This window comes from Cetorhinus maximus, chromosome 28 (genome assembly GCF_964194155.1).
Source record: "Cetorhinus maximus chromosome 28, sCetMax3.hap1.1, whole genome shotgun sequence".
Classification (NCBI taxonomy): Eukaryota; Metazoa; Chordata; class Chondrichthyes; order Lamniformes; family Cetorhinidae; genus Cetorhinus; species Cetorhinus maximus.
The window spans coordinates 20,276,942-20,295,595 of NC_135906.1; the positions used below are offsets into that span (position 1 = coordinate 20,276,942).

The 18,654-nt window shown below is 44.1% G+C and overlaps 1 protein-coding gene across 7 annotated transcripts in view; it reads right to left on the reverse strand.

The window, feature by feature from the left end:
* slc27a1a (solute carrier family 27 member 1a) overlaps window positions 1-18,654 on the reverse strand; it is a 40,568-nt gene that overhangs the window by 13,209 nt on the left and 8,705 nt on the right. For all 7 annotated transcript variants that reach the window (XM_078531368.1, XM_078531367.1, XM_078531370.1 and 4 more), the window contains exons 3-7: window positions 12,789-13,183; window positions 11,633-11,794; window positions 2,592-2,661; window positions 1,968-2,059; window positions 70-179 (exon numbers count right to left, since the gene is read on the reverse strand). In XM_078531368.1, the coding sequence (XP_078387494.1) occupies window positions 70-179; window positions 1,968-2,059; window positions 2,592-2,661; window positions 11,633-11,794; window positions 12,789-13,183 (829 nt within the window). The remainder of the gene's footprint in view (window positions 1-69; window positions 180-1,967; window positions 2,060-2,591; window positions 2,662-11,632; window positions 11,795-12,788; window positions 13,184-18,654) is intronic.

The window sequence follows — 18,654 nt, forward strand, 5'->3', positions numbered from 1 at the left end:
CGCAATGGACTGGAAGCCCTCGGTGTGTACGGCAGAGTGTACGGCAGAGCGGGGCTAGTGAACACTCACTGTGCAGTTGTACTTAACGCAGTCGTCCCAGAATCGGCTGGCTGAGAACTTCTTTTTGATCACCACAGTCAGGCCATGCAGCAGGCACTGTCCAACCCCGACTATATTGCCTGTTGACCGAATGGGGATACACCGTTAAAAAGCGCGACCTACAACAAGTTAGAGACACAGGTAAGATTAGGGGTCGAGTGTGATTGTTACCTACAAGGGCACAACAGGCTTGTTTGATAGCGAAATCCAGTGAAGCGGCTTGTCCTTTCCTGCTGTCAAGTGCTTTGGGGGTGGTCCCTACCCCTTTGATCAAAGCCCCCATTTCTCTGTAGCCTCCTCCAACCCTACAACTCTCCAAAATATCTGCACTCCTCCAGTTCTGGCCTCTTGCACATCCCCAACTTTCATTGCTTTACCATTAGTGGCTGCGCCTTCGGCTGCTGAGGCCTTAAGCTCTGAAATCCCCTGCTCAAACCTCTCCACCTCGCTTTTCCTTAAAACTAACTTCATTGACCAAACCTTTGGTCATCTGTCCTAATAGCTCACATGGCTTGGTATTAAATTTTGTTTGATAATGCTCCTGTGAAGAGCCTTGGGACGCTTTGCTACATAAATAAGGTGCTATATAAATAAAAGTAGTTGTTGTTCATTCATGTAGGTCCCATGGTTTGCTATGCACTCTAATTGATGATAATTGTAAGTGGTTTTAACACAGACCTCCTTAAATAAGGCCTCTTCCTCATAACAATTTTAATTAAAAATAGACAACACAAGAGGATTACACAAGTGCTCAAACTCTGGATGAATCATTTGTCTCTTGACAAGCCTAAAGAATGACCACATTTTGCTTTTATTCCATCAGACAAAATTCACAGGTTATGATTTTTATGTCTAAACACGAGTGATATCAGCCACAATTCCTAGCAAGTGAGATGTAATCACACTCATTAGGCTTAAACAGGCTAGCAAGGAGCTCACAGGCTTAAGTTTAACAGCTCCTGCCCATGTTACAATATTTAATGAATTGTGGAGGGATCTCTCTCCTGTGGTAATATTTGATCCTAAGGGAGGGAGGAATCCAAGGCAGACTGGCGCAAAGCCCTATGTTATGGGAGTTAAGCATCTCAACTTAATGAACAATGCACAGGTGTATACTTGGTGAATGTATTTCAAAGCCTCAAAGGCCTGGAGTAACGTAGAAGATAATGAAGAGACAAAATAATACGCTGGAATTCTGAAAGAGGGTGAGGAAATGGCAAAGGACCTGACATGAGGAGCCCTCTGTGATTCTTCTGGCTTGTCCAACAAGTAGCGAAATTTCACAGAAACATGGACTGATTTATGGCACGGCACAGGGATCCGTCCATTCACCATTTTCATCAATGACTTTTTCAGGCCACTCAATAACATGAGGCGCTGGTCCAGGCTCAGCACTCGTGTGTTCATGTCAGGTGGCCATGGGCTCAAGCCCCATTCCAGAGACCTCAGCCACTTAATCGAGGCAGACATTCCAGTGCAGCGCTGAAGGAGCGATGCACAGTTGCGGGGACCATCCTTCGGATGTACTGTTAAACTGAGACAGAGAGAAGGTTCACTGCAGGCTGATACAAGTGAGAAGTTGGGTGGGAATGATCAATATGAAAAAAAAAGGATGAGCTCTTCTGCCCTTGGGGTGATTTTCTTTCCTTGGCGCCAAACCTTCAATTGGTGAATCCATCTGTTGGGTTAGTCAACTCAGAATGGGATTTGGAGATAGGGAAATGGAAGACATGGCGCCCTCACATGGTGCTCAGCAGCATGGTGCACTGGGGTGTTGATTCATCACGCTGCCTTATACCACAGCCACCACACAAATGACCACACATGGACAAAACCGTGAAAGCTGGAAGGTTAACGTGACTTCTTACCTGCTGAATGATAAAGTGGCAGGCAGTCATAAATAATGTCATCGTGCCTCATTCGGAATCCATAATAAGCAAACACAGCCATCCTATAGTACCTGTAAGCAAGAACAGCTAGCAATGAGTAGGGTGGAAGGGAAAGGCAGAGTTTTATACTCACAGGGCAGGTCAGCAACCACAGTTTCACGGAGTGCCTAACACAGGCTACACATTTTAATCCAAGTCCTGCTGTATGGGTTCATCCTTCACTTCTTCAGGTACTGAAAACCTGCACAAAGATAAAACTTACCTTCTCGGCGATTAACGGGTTTCTCATTGTTGAGAAAAATTGAATCATGCAGCACAGAAAGAGGTCATTTTGGTCCCTCGTGCTGTCTCTTTTGGAAGAGATATCCAATTAGCCTCTCTCCCCCTGCATAGCCCTGTATTTATCCAATTCCCTTTGGATAGTTACTTCTGAAGCTGCATCTACCCAGTCTTTCAGGCAGTGCATTCCAGATCATAACTTGTTGCTGGAAAAATATTTCACCATCTGGCTCTCTGGCTCTCTTGTCAACATTGCCAGAGCAGAATCTTTGAAGTGTCTGAGCAAACGCAGCCACTGATCTCTGCCCAGTTTTGGTTACGTACCTGCTGTGCACAACAATGGCAGCTTTGGGCATACCCGTGGTGCCAGACGTATAGATGTAAAACAGACGATCTAGAAAGACAAGAGACAAATCAGGTACAGCGTTATGTGTCTATTTAAAATTTCCAGTATACAAAGAGCTTCTCCTTTCCCATCTCCCAACATCCCTACAATTAGAATTTTATGACAATAATGGCATCTGTTAGAAAGATTACCAAAACAAGAGTTCTGATTGCCCCTTAGCTCACAGGCCCCCCTGCTCTTAACCATTACACAGGGCAATGCAGGTAATTTGAACCGGACTGGTCAATACACAATCAGCTCAAACATCAGCCTAGAGTGGAATCGGTCTTTCAAAGCTTAGGAATCAGTGAAAGAAACAGCCACAACTAAATCTTCAAAATGTACAAACTCACACTGTTGCCTACAATAAGAATTAATGTAGCATTAAGTAACCCTTGGTCTTGGCACTGCACAGGCCAATGCTGCTCACGTGCTTATCTCACACACTAAAGGAGGAGGCGTACTGTCACAGCACCAAGGAGCGATGACTGAACTGCAATACAGAGGCGTAAGAGACAGACGAGCCTGTCCAGGATTGGCCGTTAAGAGGAGCTGCTGTTGGCAGTTTGAGGGGTTTCAGGATACAATGCCCAACCCTCTACACCTGCTCTTCTGGTCCTGCTTGCTGAGATTCGGAGGGACAGCCAGCCAGTGAGTGAGATACCCAGTCCACTCCTGCTTCATAGGCTGCAAGTGGCAGATCGGGAAGCAGGGAGGATGGTCGTGACGATGGGCTGAAAGGATAAACTGCACCGTTATCTTAAGTCGCACATTTTTCCATCTATCCGAAACAGAAAGCTGTTCACTGCAGAAGTGGTGTATCTGAAATACGGCATTTCTGTCACTAAGGAACCCTATGGGGCAGAATGAATACATTAGCTAGTCAACAGCAGTGCTGCAGATGTTTATAGCAGAGCAAGCTGCCATTTGGCTCCAAGCCTGGACCAGTTCTTTGCTATAATCCAAAACTAATCTCACTACCCCTGCGTTCTCCCAACAGCCCCGTATATTCTTTGGTTTCAAACGTTTATCTAACTTTCCCTTTTTAGATTCAATGGTCACCGCCTCAACCACTCCCTGCGGCAAGTCAATTCCATGCTTTAGCAGCCCTCAGTGTAATGAGGGTTTACCTAATCTTGCTTGCTAGAATTGACACCAAGAGATTAAAGTGATGTCTCCTGGGCACCGACTACTCAATGAGAGGAAACAGTCTTTCCCATTCATCACACTTAAAGCTCTCCCGAATTTTAAAAATTAAATCTCCGCTTACTATTCCAGCTGGCACAGACACGATGGGCCGAAGGGCCTCCTTCTGTGTTGTACGCATTCTATGACTCTACATTCTAGAAGTTTTACATACTTGAAATCGGTTAAAATGTGCAGTACAGAACAATAGGCCATTCAGGGGTGATGTCAAGAAGCACTTCTTCATGCAAAGGGTGGGGGAAATCTGGAACTCTGGGTGGGGGAGGGAGGGGAAAGGGGGTGGGGGAGGGCGGGGGGGGGAAAGTCAAATTAAATTTTCAAAATGGAGATTCATCAATTTGGTAGGGAACAGCATCAAGGGTTGTGGAATAAAGGCAGGCTGATGAAGTCCGGGTACAGATTAGTCAAAACCCTCAACTGCACAGTGGGACAGGCTCAAGGGGGCTGAATGGCCTCCTGTTCCTAGAAAACCAGAGCTTGCTTTAAACGACGGCGAGCTTCAGGCCTTTCAGGAATCAAGTGCTTCTAAAAAATTTTTTTAAAACCCTGCCCACAGAGGAGCCAAAATAGTCGCGCGCACGTTCAGTGGCATTGAAGTTTCAGGGCTCGTGCTCAGTCGCATTGTTCCTTAGCTATCCCGAATGGCCCCGAGCTTTATTTCAGTTCTACAGGAGTCTTGTTGGATTGCTCCATGTGAAGGTGCAACATTTGCTAGTTAAGAGTCATGTGAAATGTCAGAGGGAAAAACAGCAAACCAGCCAGCTTGCAAAAATCCAATTGTTACCCAACTAATTTTGGAAGAGCAGCTATTTATGTCACCTGACATCTGGGGTGTGATGACACCAGAAAATTTTCTAAGTCTGCCGCGAACATAGTTTTACATTAACTCAGGCTCAGTTGGATGATTTGTTTTTTTTATTCATTCACGGAATTTGGGCATCGTTGGCTGGGCCCAGCATTTACTGCCCACCCCTACTTGCCCTTGAGAAGGTGGTGGTGAGCTGCCTTCTTGAACCGCTGCAGTCCGTGTGGTGTAGGTACACGCACAGTGCTGTTAAGGAGGGAGTTCCAGGATTTTGACCCAGAGACTGTTGCACCCCCGCCCCACTCCCTAGTCACCTCCTGAAGACATTGGTAATCCTCTGTTATTGGCAGTTCACTACGACAGTGCTTTGTATAAGTAACCACTCAATACCCTCACAAAACACAAGGCAAAAACTTACCAATGTTAAATTAAATCAATTCCCAAATGCATTTGAACTAATTCGGTCTCTCACATAGGTTTTTTTTTTAAAGTTAACAATCTAAAAGGGCACAATAGTGTTCAAAATAACATCGATTATATCAGTCTCGCCCCCAATGTTAAACACAGCTCAAGCTCTGAAAAGCAACAGAACATGCATTATTTTTTTAAAAACATATGACTGAAAGCCTTCAATCTCAGCATGAACTGCAATGCTGTAGGGGTTTCAGGACATAGCGTTTCATTAGCTGGTGGCTGGGAGGAGGGAGCCAGACAAGTTTATCTCATTTTCGGTTCTCCTCTATCTGGTATTGAGAGGAGTGGAGAGCGGGACACCATGAGCAGGTTACTCAACCTGCATTAATGTAGCACTTGTATCTCAGAAAAACACCCATCAGTGCTTCATATGCCATTACTTTGAAATGTCCGCACTGTTATGAGCACAAATTGGGCAACTATTTAGCACGCACCAAGATCCCACAAGCATCAGGGAACTGGGTGATCAGTTAATGTATTTTTTGATGGGTTTGATTGGCCAGACACTGAAAGAACACCCTGTACAACTTGGAACGGTGCCATGGGCTATGCAGTCAAGGTGACTAACAAAATGCTTTTCCTTCACTTGGCAGGAGCTAAATGATTCCAGAGTTAAACAACTGCAGCTATGGGGATAGACTGGAGGGGTTGGGTCTGTTTTCCTTGGAGAGAAGGCGGCTTAGTGGAGGCTTGATAGAGGCATTCAAGATCCTGAGGGCCTCCCGAAGGGTATGGACAGGGTAAATAGTGAGAAACTATTCCCACTCAAGAGAACATCAAGAACTAGAGGGCGCAGGTTCAAAACAATGGGCAAAAGGAGAAGTGATGGGAGGAAAACTTTTTTCACCCAGAGGGTGGTTGGAGTCTGGAACAAACTTCCTGAAATGGTGGTGGAGGCAGGTTCGATTGAGGCATTCAAAAGGGAATTGGATTGCTGTCTGAAAAGAATGAATATGCAGGGTTACAGGGATAAGGCAGGGGAGTGGGATTAGGTAGCATGCTCTTTCAGCGAGCTAGTGCAGGCTTGATGGGCCGAATGGCCTCCTCCTGCACTGTAAAGATTCTATCTAGCTTTCATCTGCTTTGTTTTCTGTCTGCTAACCATTCAACCGTAACTGGTAAAGTGTACGCATTATTGATACTTTTACAGTGACAATATCAATCATGGCGGAGGGCTCAATACCCCCGCCACTGCTTCCTGTTTCTCATGTGGAGGGCGAGCATAATCAATCTTTCTAACCATGTCAGAGGTATCACATCACTAAGCCCCTGGGAGGTTGGCCATTGGAGAAGCAGACTGCTAGAAGGCACTGCCTGAAATGGCAGCGGACACACATGCATTTGAAACTTTTAAAAGGGAACTCGACATATACTTGAAAAAGCACAAATTTGCTGGGCTCTGCGGAGAGAACGGGGCTCATTGGAAATCTCTTCCAAAAAGAGCTGGCACAGGCCCTGATGGGACAAACGGCATGTGGTCTACGATTAGTAATTTAAAAACGTAGCAAGTTTTTGGCACAGGAGGAGGCCGTTCTTCCAGTTCCACAGATGTCCCTTCAACCAAACTAAGGGACACCTCGATAAAGCTGGCACAAAGGGGTTCTTCAAAAGAACAAAAAGTAGGTCACTGATGACTGAATTTCTGCGCACGTGAACAGGTTCTCACAACTCGCTCTGGTGCTTCAGGCTTGGGTGGAGGGAGGGGAGGGTGAGTTTTAGTCTAAAGATTCTCTCTTTTACGCCTCAGCGACGCAAGCTATGACTCCGTTTAAAACCTCTCAAGTGGAGCAAAGGTTATGATTCCCCAGCAGTAGGAAGTAGGTGAAAGGCCGAATTCTGAGTCAGTGCCTGTCACACTTGCTCGTGTGAATCAAGTGTTTATGGGTGTGACTCACGGGCTGAAAACACATTCAGGGTATGATAAGGCTTGATAAGTACATATTATGCTGGGCAAAGAGTTCGAGTGAGGGAAAAAAAAAAGCACAGAACAATTTCTTGACATCTCAGAATCACAGAATGATTACATTCAGCCCATCATGTCTGCTATTCACCCAGTACATTTCCCTGCATTGAACTTCCATGTGCCACTTGGCCACCCATTCCACCAACTTGTCTACGTCCTTTTGAAGTTACACACTATCCTCCTCTCAGTTCACAATGCTTCCAAGTTTCTTATCATCCGTAAATTTGGCCCTGTATACCAAGGTCTAGGTCATTAATATATATCAGGAAAAGCAAGGGTCCCAACTCTGGCCCCATGGGGAACTCCACTACAAACCTCCCTCCAGCCTGAAAAACATCCATTCACCACTACTCTCTACTTCCTGTCGCTCAGTCAATTTTGTATTCATGTTGCTACTATCCTTTTTATTCCATGAGCTATAATTTGCTCTCGAATCTGTTGTGTGGCACGGCATCAAATGCCTTTTGGAAATCCTGAAATGATAAGAGTTAATTCAGAAGCTGAAAGGAAAAAGGAATGCATATGTGTACATTCCACCCCATTTCACTCTCCTTTCTAGTGGATCTCCCATAGATAGTTTGGAGTCTGAAGTCCTGTTGTGATGTTCAGCTTTTGAGCTGGCATATTGCTTTATGACCATCGCTTAAGGGCCGAGAATCTAGGTAATGCTAGCTGGTTATAAATCCCTGAAGTGAGTGAGGGGTCAAATAATTTGTTTACACATTTCAGGCTCCCAGATTAGAAACACAATAAAATGCCTGGCTTACTCCTTTTTTTAAAAAAAAAGATTGTTTTGTGCCTATAACCAATGAGGTCTGCAGTGTGACAGATTCATGCCAGACTTCAAGTTTCTGTTGTATCAACTTGATCAACTTCCTTCACAATAAATTGGAAATGTCATTTTACACAAATCAGGATGCTATTGACAAAGTGCAATGGGGAAAGCATTTCAGGAAGTATTGTAATACTCAAGTGTGTGCTACATGCAAGGCCATAATCAGTACATCATCCATGCTCTGCTACTGACCTCTCTCTGTTGCAGTTAGATGCCAAATTGGTGAGGAGAATGAGCTGCTGAGGTTGGAAAATGTGAGGAAATGCTCGAGAAATTTAATTCCACAATGTGTTATGTTGGGATCTGAACTCCTAAGGTGGTGGAATCAGGTTCCATATGAACTTTCCAAAGGACATGCGGTTGAAGAGGACTAATTTGCAGGGTTACAGTGAAAAAACAGTTAGGGTTGTTGGACTAAATTGGACAGCTCTTTTAAAGAGCCAGCACAGGCACAATAGGACAAATGTCCTCCTTCTGTGCTGTAGGATTCTAACTCCTGGACTATTAGCCCAGTTGCATAACCACTGGGTCACCAAACCCTGTATATCTTTTAAGTCCTTTCTAGCACTTGCTGTGTTTTTACTGAGATAAAGGCCAAGTACCATAAAGAACCCAAAAGTTGATCACAGCTTGTAATATGGCTGTGGCGATGGAGTAGGAAGGATTCTGGAGTTGGCTTGAACCACAAGCAGGAAAAGGACATCTACGGATCCCAGGCTGAGGATTGGGCAAGATGGCAGGATGGAAAGTAAAGAAACTTAATCTTTAGAGCCCTTGAGTGGGTAGGTGTAGGGCAGAGCATCCCATAGTGTGGTAAAGGAGCTCGGTGAATAATATCAGAGGTGGGGCTAACAGGTGTCAATTTAAATAATATTTAAGCTTTGAAAAAACCTACCCAATTTTATTTATCATGAATTAGACTTTGTAGCATTAGAGTGGAGATCAAACTCTCAGATTTGTTTCTGGGAAAGTCAATTAAGAGCCTGCAGACACTGCGCTACTACGTTGTGTTCCTGTAGCTACCATTTATTTATACATGTGTGTTTAAAAATGCCACAGGGAAATCGGCATTAGAGAGGGTGCAATTTCTAAAATGAGTGTGCCAGAGAGCTTATGTAAACGTAGAGATTCGTCTGTGGAAGCAAAACCTCAGATCTCTGCACTCCTCCTCCTCTTGCGCATCCTGGATTGTCATCGTTTTACCACTGGTGGTTGTGCCTTCAGCTGTCTTGGCCTCAAGTTCTGGAATTATTTTTTCTTTATGCATTCATGGGGTGTGGGCGCCGCTGGCTAGACCAGCATTTATTGCCCATCCCTAATTGCTCTAAGGGCGTTTGAGAGTCAAACACATTGCTGTGGGTCTGGGGTCACATGTAGGCCAGACCAGGTAAGGATGACAGATTTAGTGGACTAGGTGGTTTTTTACAACAATCGACAGTGGTTTCATGGTCATCGTTAGACTTTTAATTCCAGATTTTTATTGAAATCAAATTCCACCATCTGCCGTGGTGGGATTCGAACCCAGGATTACTAGTCCAGCGACAATACCACTACGTCATCGCCTCCCCGCTAAATTCCCTTCCTAAACGCAGGTTGTTATTGTTGATATGAGGCAGATCCGGGTGTGAAAACACACCCTTGTGCAGTATACTGTCTTTGAGATCCTCTTTCATGTACAAGTAATTAGTGATGTACAGCCCCAGCCAGAGACACAATGATGCTGGTACATAAGCCCCTCTCACATACAAACAGACTCACATTCACAGAGGAAGCAGCATTCTTCACATACACACACATGATAATGCTATTCAGCTCTGTGATCAGTGCTGTAGCTTTGTAAGAAATGAAACAGTGTCTTGTTAATGGGCCAATTACCATGCTGAATGGCATCAGGGTGCCGTTAACACATTGAATACTGGCGGAGTCTCAGAAGCACAGACTTTCACACTTGTAAAGTTAACGTGTCCCAATGATTTTACTGACCGCTTTGACCAGTTCTGCAATGATAAATTGTAACAAATTACTGAAGCATCACTGGGGTTTAATATTTCAGTTTTGGATAAACCGAACACATTAGACCCAAACAGCAAAAACATTACAGCGTGCAAAAAACTTCATGAACACGGCCTGCTTTTTATTTTGATGAACACAAACTAGCCTAGTTTCACAGGAAGGTTGTGGTATAAGGAACATTCCTGAGGTCAGCTACATACCAGAAAACTGACTCCAATCAGCCTGTTTTCTCCCATCAACATTGCACAGTACATTCCAACAAGAGCCCTCTTGGCTTACAGCAAATACTTCCGAGGGTACGGGATGCATCATACCAGTGTATAAGCTGCACCCCTCAGTACAGAAGTTACTGTAAAAGATGGAACTGATTTTATGGTGGTCACTGGATAGGATTTGGAAATTCCTAACTATTTCCAGCCTATGGTCACAATTGTACAGTTAGTATGGCTTTAAATGTGGCATAACATGTGTGTTAAAGTTCTTGCCACAGGCCCAGGATAGCGGTGTAACATAACCAGTTGAGGCCACTGGGCTAAAAATGGTATAAACGAGAGGTCTACGACTCAAATAGAAATCATTGTTATAAAATCCGTTTAAGGATAGAACAGGGCTATAATGTACTATATCAATCAATCAATGGATCGGAGAAGTTACGCTCAGAAAATCCACAACTGTCTGTTTTTTCTAGAATATTAAGGCCGCATCCTTCCTTTGGCTGTGATACTCGCGTTTTCAACAACAGTATTTATTAAAGAGATTAAATCAGGCTCTGAATAGTTCAGGAGTTTTTTTTTAATATAGACTTGTCTCTGGTTATTGGTTTTAATGGAGGAGGGCTGTACAAAACCTTGACTTTAGTATTCAATAACCAGGGAGATGGTGCAGATTCATTGAAGATGGTGAGCAGCAGTGGGCTTGTGGGAGACAAAAGCAAAGAAATATATTCATCCCTACATATATTCATACACAGGGACCAGTCCTCTGCAGGCAAAAGGAACACGTAAAGGTTTCTTGGATTAAACAAAAGCACGGGGGGGAACAATAGTTCCCTCGTGCATTCTCCATGGCAACACCTCGACCAGAGTCAACTTGCCAATCAATCTGTGCCCTTTTCTCAAGCAGTCTGAATTGTTGCTCCCTTTGAAATTTGGCATTCTTGTACCTGTCCAGAGGAGTGCAAGGTGAAAAGCTTCAACATCACGTCTCCCTTTGTCAGCTGTAAGCAAAATGCTCTCTTCTAATGTCACAGCCTGAGAAAATGCCATGAATGTGTAGGTCCTGATTAGACTGAACATCAGGGGAGAAGGGGAAATGAATGCTTTTCCACCAACACTTGATGACAAGGCTGTTGTAGGACCGTTGCAATATAGTATTTAGTGTTTATTTTAGGTTGTAGGAAGAGACAAAGGCTCGAGATAAGCTCTGTTCAATTTATAACGCGAGCAAGGGAGTTGCCAATGCTTCTCAGCAATGCAGGAGAGGGGGAAAACCAGTTGGGAGAGTCACACCAAAGCAGACCTTGAGTTTCCCAGTAGCTAAAGGCATTGGCAGTTGGTTAGTTGCTAATCATCCACCCCTTCAAGCCTAGGCCTTATGGGTTACATTATTACATAAACAGGGGCAGCTTATCCAAATAGCCACTTACAGATGTTAGTATTTACATTTATATTAAAATACTCATTACCCATGAATCCTATTGCCAGAGGAGGAGAGGGTGGGTATTTGGAAGCTGCACTTAGTAGAGGGTCAAGATGTTCCGTGCCTACTGCAACTTTGCTTGCATCCCAGTTTCCACTGCAAAACCTCCGAACTTTCATCCCCAGGATTCCATTTACTTCCAACAGTGCTGGAATATAAACACAGACACAAACCAATCAGGTGCAGCAGGGCCACAGTCAGTGCTTCTGCCTGTTGCAGATATGCTGGGTTTATCACATTCTGTGCTGTGCTTCAAAAGCAACACCGTGACATGCTGTGACAGAACAGGTGTGAGATTTAAAAATACCACAAATACAGAAATAGCACGTGCTTGAAAAGGCAAGAAGAGTTGTCAACTTTTATTTTAAAAAGCCTCATACGTCAAGATTAAACTTCAGAGATTTGTGCCAGAATTTTCACAAAGCACAGGAGGCAGCCATTTGGTCCATCCTACCCATGAGAAAGAGCTATCCAATTTCTGATTTCCTTTGGAAAAGCCACTACTGAATCAATTTCCAGCGTCCTTTCAGCAATGAGGAATTCTGGACTGAACTAAATCTCTACAAGTTTATATCTTACTGGGTATATATTTAAGTATAAACAGTGGTCTTATTTCCAATGAAACATGAAATCTGAAAAAATCTGTGCATGTAGCCTAGAAAACTCTCTCCTCCTAGGCCTTCCCAATTGGGAAAGAGGTGCCTTATATTCAGCACACATAACAGACTGGACGATAAAGCCTCGATTATTTTGCAAGGTGGAGCTGGAAGTTCAGGGAAGGACTTTCATCTATCACCTTGTCCCCACTCCATTTTGGGTGACAGGCTCCTAAGGAGACCTCTGGCAGAGAGGCGGAAATATTAGGCACTCCAGGGAACGAGCACGCAAAATCTAGGTTGACACTCCAGCCGAGAAAGTGCTGCACTGTCAGAGATGCCATCTTTCCGATCGAGGACCCATCAGGTTAACTGGTCGTTTAGCTCATTCCTGCCTGCTATGTACAAATTGGCTGCAGGATTTACTTGCATATCAGCAACAGCATATAATGAATTGACTGGAAAGCACTTTGCCATCCCCAGGATTTGGAAGTGTGTGGAAACACAAGTTTTTTTTCTCTTTTTAGCTGCATACTGCTGACTCACCGTCACTCATCTCCGCTCCAAAAATAATAGCTTTGGCTCCTGACACGGACAGGCAGTGAGTAAGCGCGTCCAGGCGAAGGTTGAAGTTCAGCAGCGCACCCTCCACTCCGACTTTTGCCATGCCAAGCCACAGGCCAACGAACTCGGGCCTGCTCTCCATAAACAACGCAACAACGTCGCCTGGCCCATAGCCCTGTTCATGCAGGAAGTTGGCCACCGCATTGGAGTACTCGTCGAGCTCCCTGAAGGTCCACTTTTGGTCAACTCCTTCGTAAACGAGGGCCACTTTATCTGGATGCCTCTGCACGATCTGGTGAAAGATCTTCGGAATGGTGCTGTCTTCCCGCTGGTGCTTCCACACAGCTAATTTAACCCTCAGCAGCAATAACAGACCACTGTCAAAAAGGGGGTGGGTGGGGTGGGTGGGGTGGGGGAGGGGGAAAAAAAGTCACAGGCCATTAACTCTGTTTTGATTTCATTCTCCGCTGAACTTGCAAAATCATAAATGACCAACGTGCGCTCAAGTCAGAAATGTGATCTGCAGTTTTGACCTGCTCCTGAAAGATTACTCTGGCCCCTGATGCCAAACCTTCACTGTCACTTTATAAAGGAGCGCACTACAAATCTCACCGACACTTCTGACGAAGAGTCATACGGACTCGCAACGTTAACTGTCTTCCTCTCCGCAGATGCCGTCGGGCCTGCTGAGTTTTTCCAGCTATTTTTGTTTTTGTCACTGGCACTTTGTTCCTTTTCCCTGCAGCCTCGCTCCACTGAGGCTCAAGGCCTAGTTGTAGACCATTACTTAGAACATATAGAGCTGCCGTAGGCCATTTATCCCTTGAGCCTGTGCTGCCATTCAATTAGATGAAGGCTGGCTAGCACCTTATGTTTATCTGCCTTAACTTCATGTTCCTTAACCTACACTATTCTCTCGATCTCAGTCTTGAAAGCTGCTATTGTCCCAGCCTTTTTGCTAGAGGGTGGGTGTGGTGGTGGTGGGGGGGGGAAGGAGAGAAGGATAGAGTAGAACTGCAGGTTTCCACTGTGATGTGGGATGCATACTTCCTGATTTCACTTCTGAATGACCTGGCACTAATTTCAAGATTACTTCCCCTCCCTGTTGATAGCGTCACCAGAGGAAACAATATCTGCCTGATCAAGTCTGTTTAACATCTGGGCAGATCGCCCCTCAATCTTCTCAATGTACAAGTCACGATCTTTACGTAACCAAACCTGGCAGTGCCCTGAAGTCTTGGCCCATCACAAAGAAGTTTCTTAATTTTTAAAAAGTCTCGCATACTCTAAGGCAAAGATAAGGGAGTAACTCATTACAAACCATTCCAACAAATCTGAAACAATATTATAAGCGACACTGGCTCAAGTTTGCTGGCAAGGCACCAAGAAAATCTGTGCAGTGCTGCCCTTAAACCCACTGCTCGCTCCCAACAACAATGGCTCTCATTTTACAAGCCTTTGGGAGAGGATGTACAGCTGAGGGAATTCCAAATGACATGAACCTGTGTAGCCTTTGGGTCAGAACCTGTATCCTTGTTAGGAAAGGTCAGCAAGATGAATCATTTTGAGAAGCTGTTTTCTGCTAATAAGCTTCTTTTGGCAAGGGTTACTGCCCAGATTTGGCCTTTAATTGCAGTTTCTCTCCATGTTCGGTGAACAAACCACTCCAAAGACTGACCTACCTAAACTCTGCTTAAGCTGCTTCACAGGATTAGGAAAAAAAGAATTAAACCAAGCCAATATTAGGAGGGATGACTGGAAAAAGGTATGCCTTTGAGGAAGTTAAGGAGTGTCCCAAAAAAGAGACAGGGAGGAAAGCCTAGAGCCTGGGGCTTGGATGGCTCAAAATATGGTCACTATTGGTGGGCAAAAGGTATTGGGGATGTCAGAGGCCAGGGAGAAGCGTACAGGTCTGGGAGGATTGGGAGGCTAGTACAGGTTATACAGATAAGGAGGGGTGAGGCCATGGAGGGATTTGAATATGAAAATGAGAATGAGGCACTGCTGGGCCAAGAACCAATGCCAGGGGTAATGGGCGAGCAGGATTCAGTGCACGTTAGGACTGAGTACAATGGTAAAACAGCCTTCCAAAGAAGCTTGTGAAGTCACCCGTAGGATAGGACAGGACAGGACAGGACAGAACAGAACAGAAGAACGACCTTAACCTGAGGCGTTTTTATATTTGGGGCTTCAACAGTTTGGGTCATGAGAGAGCAGCCTCTGTGCAGCAGCCTCCATACTTGCATGATTAAAACAAGCTGCCTTATCCCAATAGCAAAGTATTTAAAATTTCTCATTTTAACGTGCCATTTTTCATCTTAGTGAGTCATTTCAGTTGGAGGAGGCCATTCCACATTCAACTAGATCATGGCTGATCTGCAATTTTAAAAAATGATACAAACGTACATACAGACATATGAAGGAGGAGGAGAAGGTCACTCAGCCCCTCGAGCCTGCTCCGGCATTCAGTAAGATCATGGCTGATCTTTCAGTCACAGCAGGACGCGGGCATCGCTGGCCAGGTCAGCACTTAGTTCACGGACAAGTAGGGATGAGCAATAAGTGGCTTTTTAGGGCATTTCAATAGCCAGTTAAGAGTCAACCACATTGGGTCTGGAGTCACTTGTAGGCCAGACCAGGTAAGGACGACAGATTTCCTTCCCTAAAGGGCATTAGTGAACCAGAGGGGTTTTTAAAAACAACATTCAATGATAGTTTCACGACCACCGTTACTGGGATCAGCTTTCAATGCCAGATTTTTTTATTAATGGAATTCAAATTCAACCAGCTGCCGTGGTGGGATTTGAACCCATGTCCCCAGAGCATTAGCCTGGGCCTCTGTACTCCTATAAACACAGGAGATGCTGGAAAAATCTCAGCAGACCTGGTAGCATCTGCGGAGAGAGAAACAGAGTTAATGTTTCAAGTTTGTATGACTCTTCTTCTGAGTTCTGAACCTCTGAATTACTAGTCCACTGATATTACCACTTCGCCACCATCTCCCCACAATCTTAACTCTTAACTGTATCTTAACCCTGTTTAACTGCTTTGTTTTCCGAACCCTTAATATCCTTGCACAACAAAAATCCATCTACCCCAAATTTTTAATCTTTGGCAGATAGTAACTGAGCAAACCCTCGTTAGCACTGTGGGTGTACCTACACCAGATGGAGTGCAATGGTTCAAGAAGGCCACTCACCACCACCTCAAGGGCAACTGGGCATGGACAATAAATGCTGGCCTAGCCAGGGACATTCACACCCCACAAATGAATTTTGAAAAAAAATCTAGGATCCAATTATGCACAACCTCCCCTCAAGCAACGAGAGAGATGAACAATCAATTCGTCTGGTTTTCCTGGTTGAAAGAGGAATGGTGACTGGGACACCACGAGAACCCACTCTCGGATCCTTCTCGTCAACCTAAACAGGTTTAAAAGTCTTGTCTGAGAGAGGTCGCCTTTGACAATGCAGCACCGCCTCAAACAGTGTCATTGGGATTATCCTGAACTAGCTATTGCCTTAACTGGTTAAGGCGTCAAGGCTCCATACATAATTGCAAAATGCTCCCCAAAATCATAACCATCTTCACTTGAAAGGAAGTCAAAATCTGGAACTCTGCCTGTTTCCCAACTTTTAATCATCCCACCTAATGTTTTCACCTTTTTGATGCTGTATTAATCTTATGATGCAGAAGAAAACGAAACCACCTAAATTCTGATCCTGCTTTTAGACGTCTAAGTTACTATCTGCCAACAGTAACCGAATGAATATGAAACACACTTTGGGGCACCATGTGGATGAGATAAGGTGCTAGATAAATGTAAGCTTTTTTTTTTAAAACCGTCAATTACAAGGGAAGCAGTCAAGAAGCTGATGCTACAGAGGGTGTGTCCAATAGGGCTGTTACAATCTAACCGGAATAAGCAGGCAGCTTTCTGCAGTTGCATTAGACTGTCACCAATTCTCTGTTTTTTCTTTTAAAAAGGGTGTGCAGACTTCGAGATCATTGTGAACTTTTCTTGGCAATTTAAAAAGTTGCCTTAAGTTAAGTGGGACCAAAAAATGAAAACAGAAATCGAAAATAGCGTAATGCTGGCTGCAGGCTGCCCTGAGAGGAGTCTGACTTTCAGGCAGGGTAATGTGCCCAAATAATCACAAAAACATACACAGTAACATGATACAAGTGAAACAGGAGGCGAGGGGGGGAATGGGACCAATCTATACTTGATTTGGACACGTCTAAAAGCAGGATCAGAATTTAGGCTGGTTAGTCTGTGCTGCATTACAAGATTAATACAGGGTCAAAAAAATGAAGACATTAGGTGGGGTGATTAAAACTTTATTTAAAGCGATGGGATTTAATGAAGTATCTTAGAGGAAAGACAAAGAGGGGACTGGGAGAGGGTGAGACAGCGAGAGAGGGCAAGCGAGAGCAGAAATTCCTGACCTTCGGGCCAAGATGGATGAAGGCACAGCTGCCATTGGTGGAGCAAAGGAAGTGGGGGGGATAAGTAAAAGATCAGGAGTTGGAGGAACACACAGCTCTAGAAAAGGTTGCATAATGAGTGTTGCAAAACATCTCAAAAATAATACAGTCACTGCAATATATCACAGTCTTGTCAACCTTCCTAATCCTACAGTAAATATAACAATTTAGTCAACATGAACTTCAACGAAATACTGAGCAACATTCCTGATGAGAGCAATACATTGTTTTAAACAACAAACACACCAATTTAAGAGATCATTACCTTGTAACAAATAGTTTGATCAGGACAAGGTTAACAGCAATGAACAGACTTTCTTTTAAAGAAAAATAAAAATACCTGGAAAAACGCAGCAGGTCTGACAGCATTTGCGGAGAGGAACACAGTTAACGTTTCGAGTCTGTATGACTCTTTCAGCGTCCGCAGTTTTTTGCTTTTTTCTTTTAAAGAAGTTGGTTCAAATGGGAAGGGTCAATGCCATTAAAATTATAGCTTTACATAATGGTAATGTGTCTGTTTATAGCTCACTGAGTTGTATGATAGAGACAGACCCAAGTAGAGTGTGTCAGAAATTGGGACAAACTCTTGAGATGACAGAGAGGGAGAGACAGCTGGCCTGCCAAGCTAAGCACAGACACCATAACCCCATCTTGAGCTTTATTTTCTAAAAAAATAAGATAATTAATCCCATTTCACTGGGTCTAAATCCACACAAAACCACTATAATGAGAGTATTTTCTCTCCAATAGCTGATCTTGTTTAACACCCTTAGTTTGGGGAATCAGAAGTCTAATCTTGGGAGTGGCAAGTCCTAGGTGTATGTATCTAAAGTAATCACGATCAGATAAACCATGACAACAGCTGATGAAGGAACATATTCTAAATGGATGAAAATATCAAATTTAGATAACTCCCCAATAGAATTAAGTGAAGGATCTCTACAGCAAAGGAGTTACCAGCTCCACTTTGCATTCCATATATTTTAAGATGCAGTACTGTGCCAGTTTGGAACATGGGCCATTTCACTGGGTCTAAATCCACACAAAACCATTATAATATGAGAGTATTTTCTCTCCAATAGCTGATCTTGTTTAACACCCTTAGTTTGGGGAATCAGAAATCTAATCTTGGGAGTGGCAAGCCCAAGGTGTATGTATCTAAAGTAATCACGATCAGATAAACCATGACAACAGCTGATGAAGGAACATTTTTTTTAAAATGTGGCAACAAGATCAGGTGAAGGAAGGACAAGGACAATTTTACTGGGCTGTGGGGGAAAAAGCAGGGGGAGATGGTGGGACTAATTGGGATGGTTCTTTCAGAGACCCAGTACGCTAAAGGCATGACGGGCCGAATGGA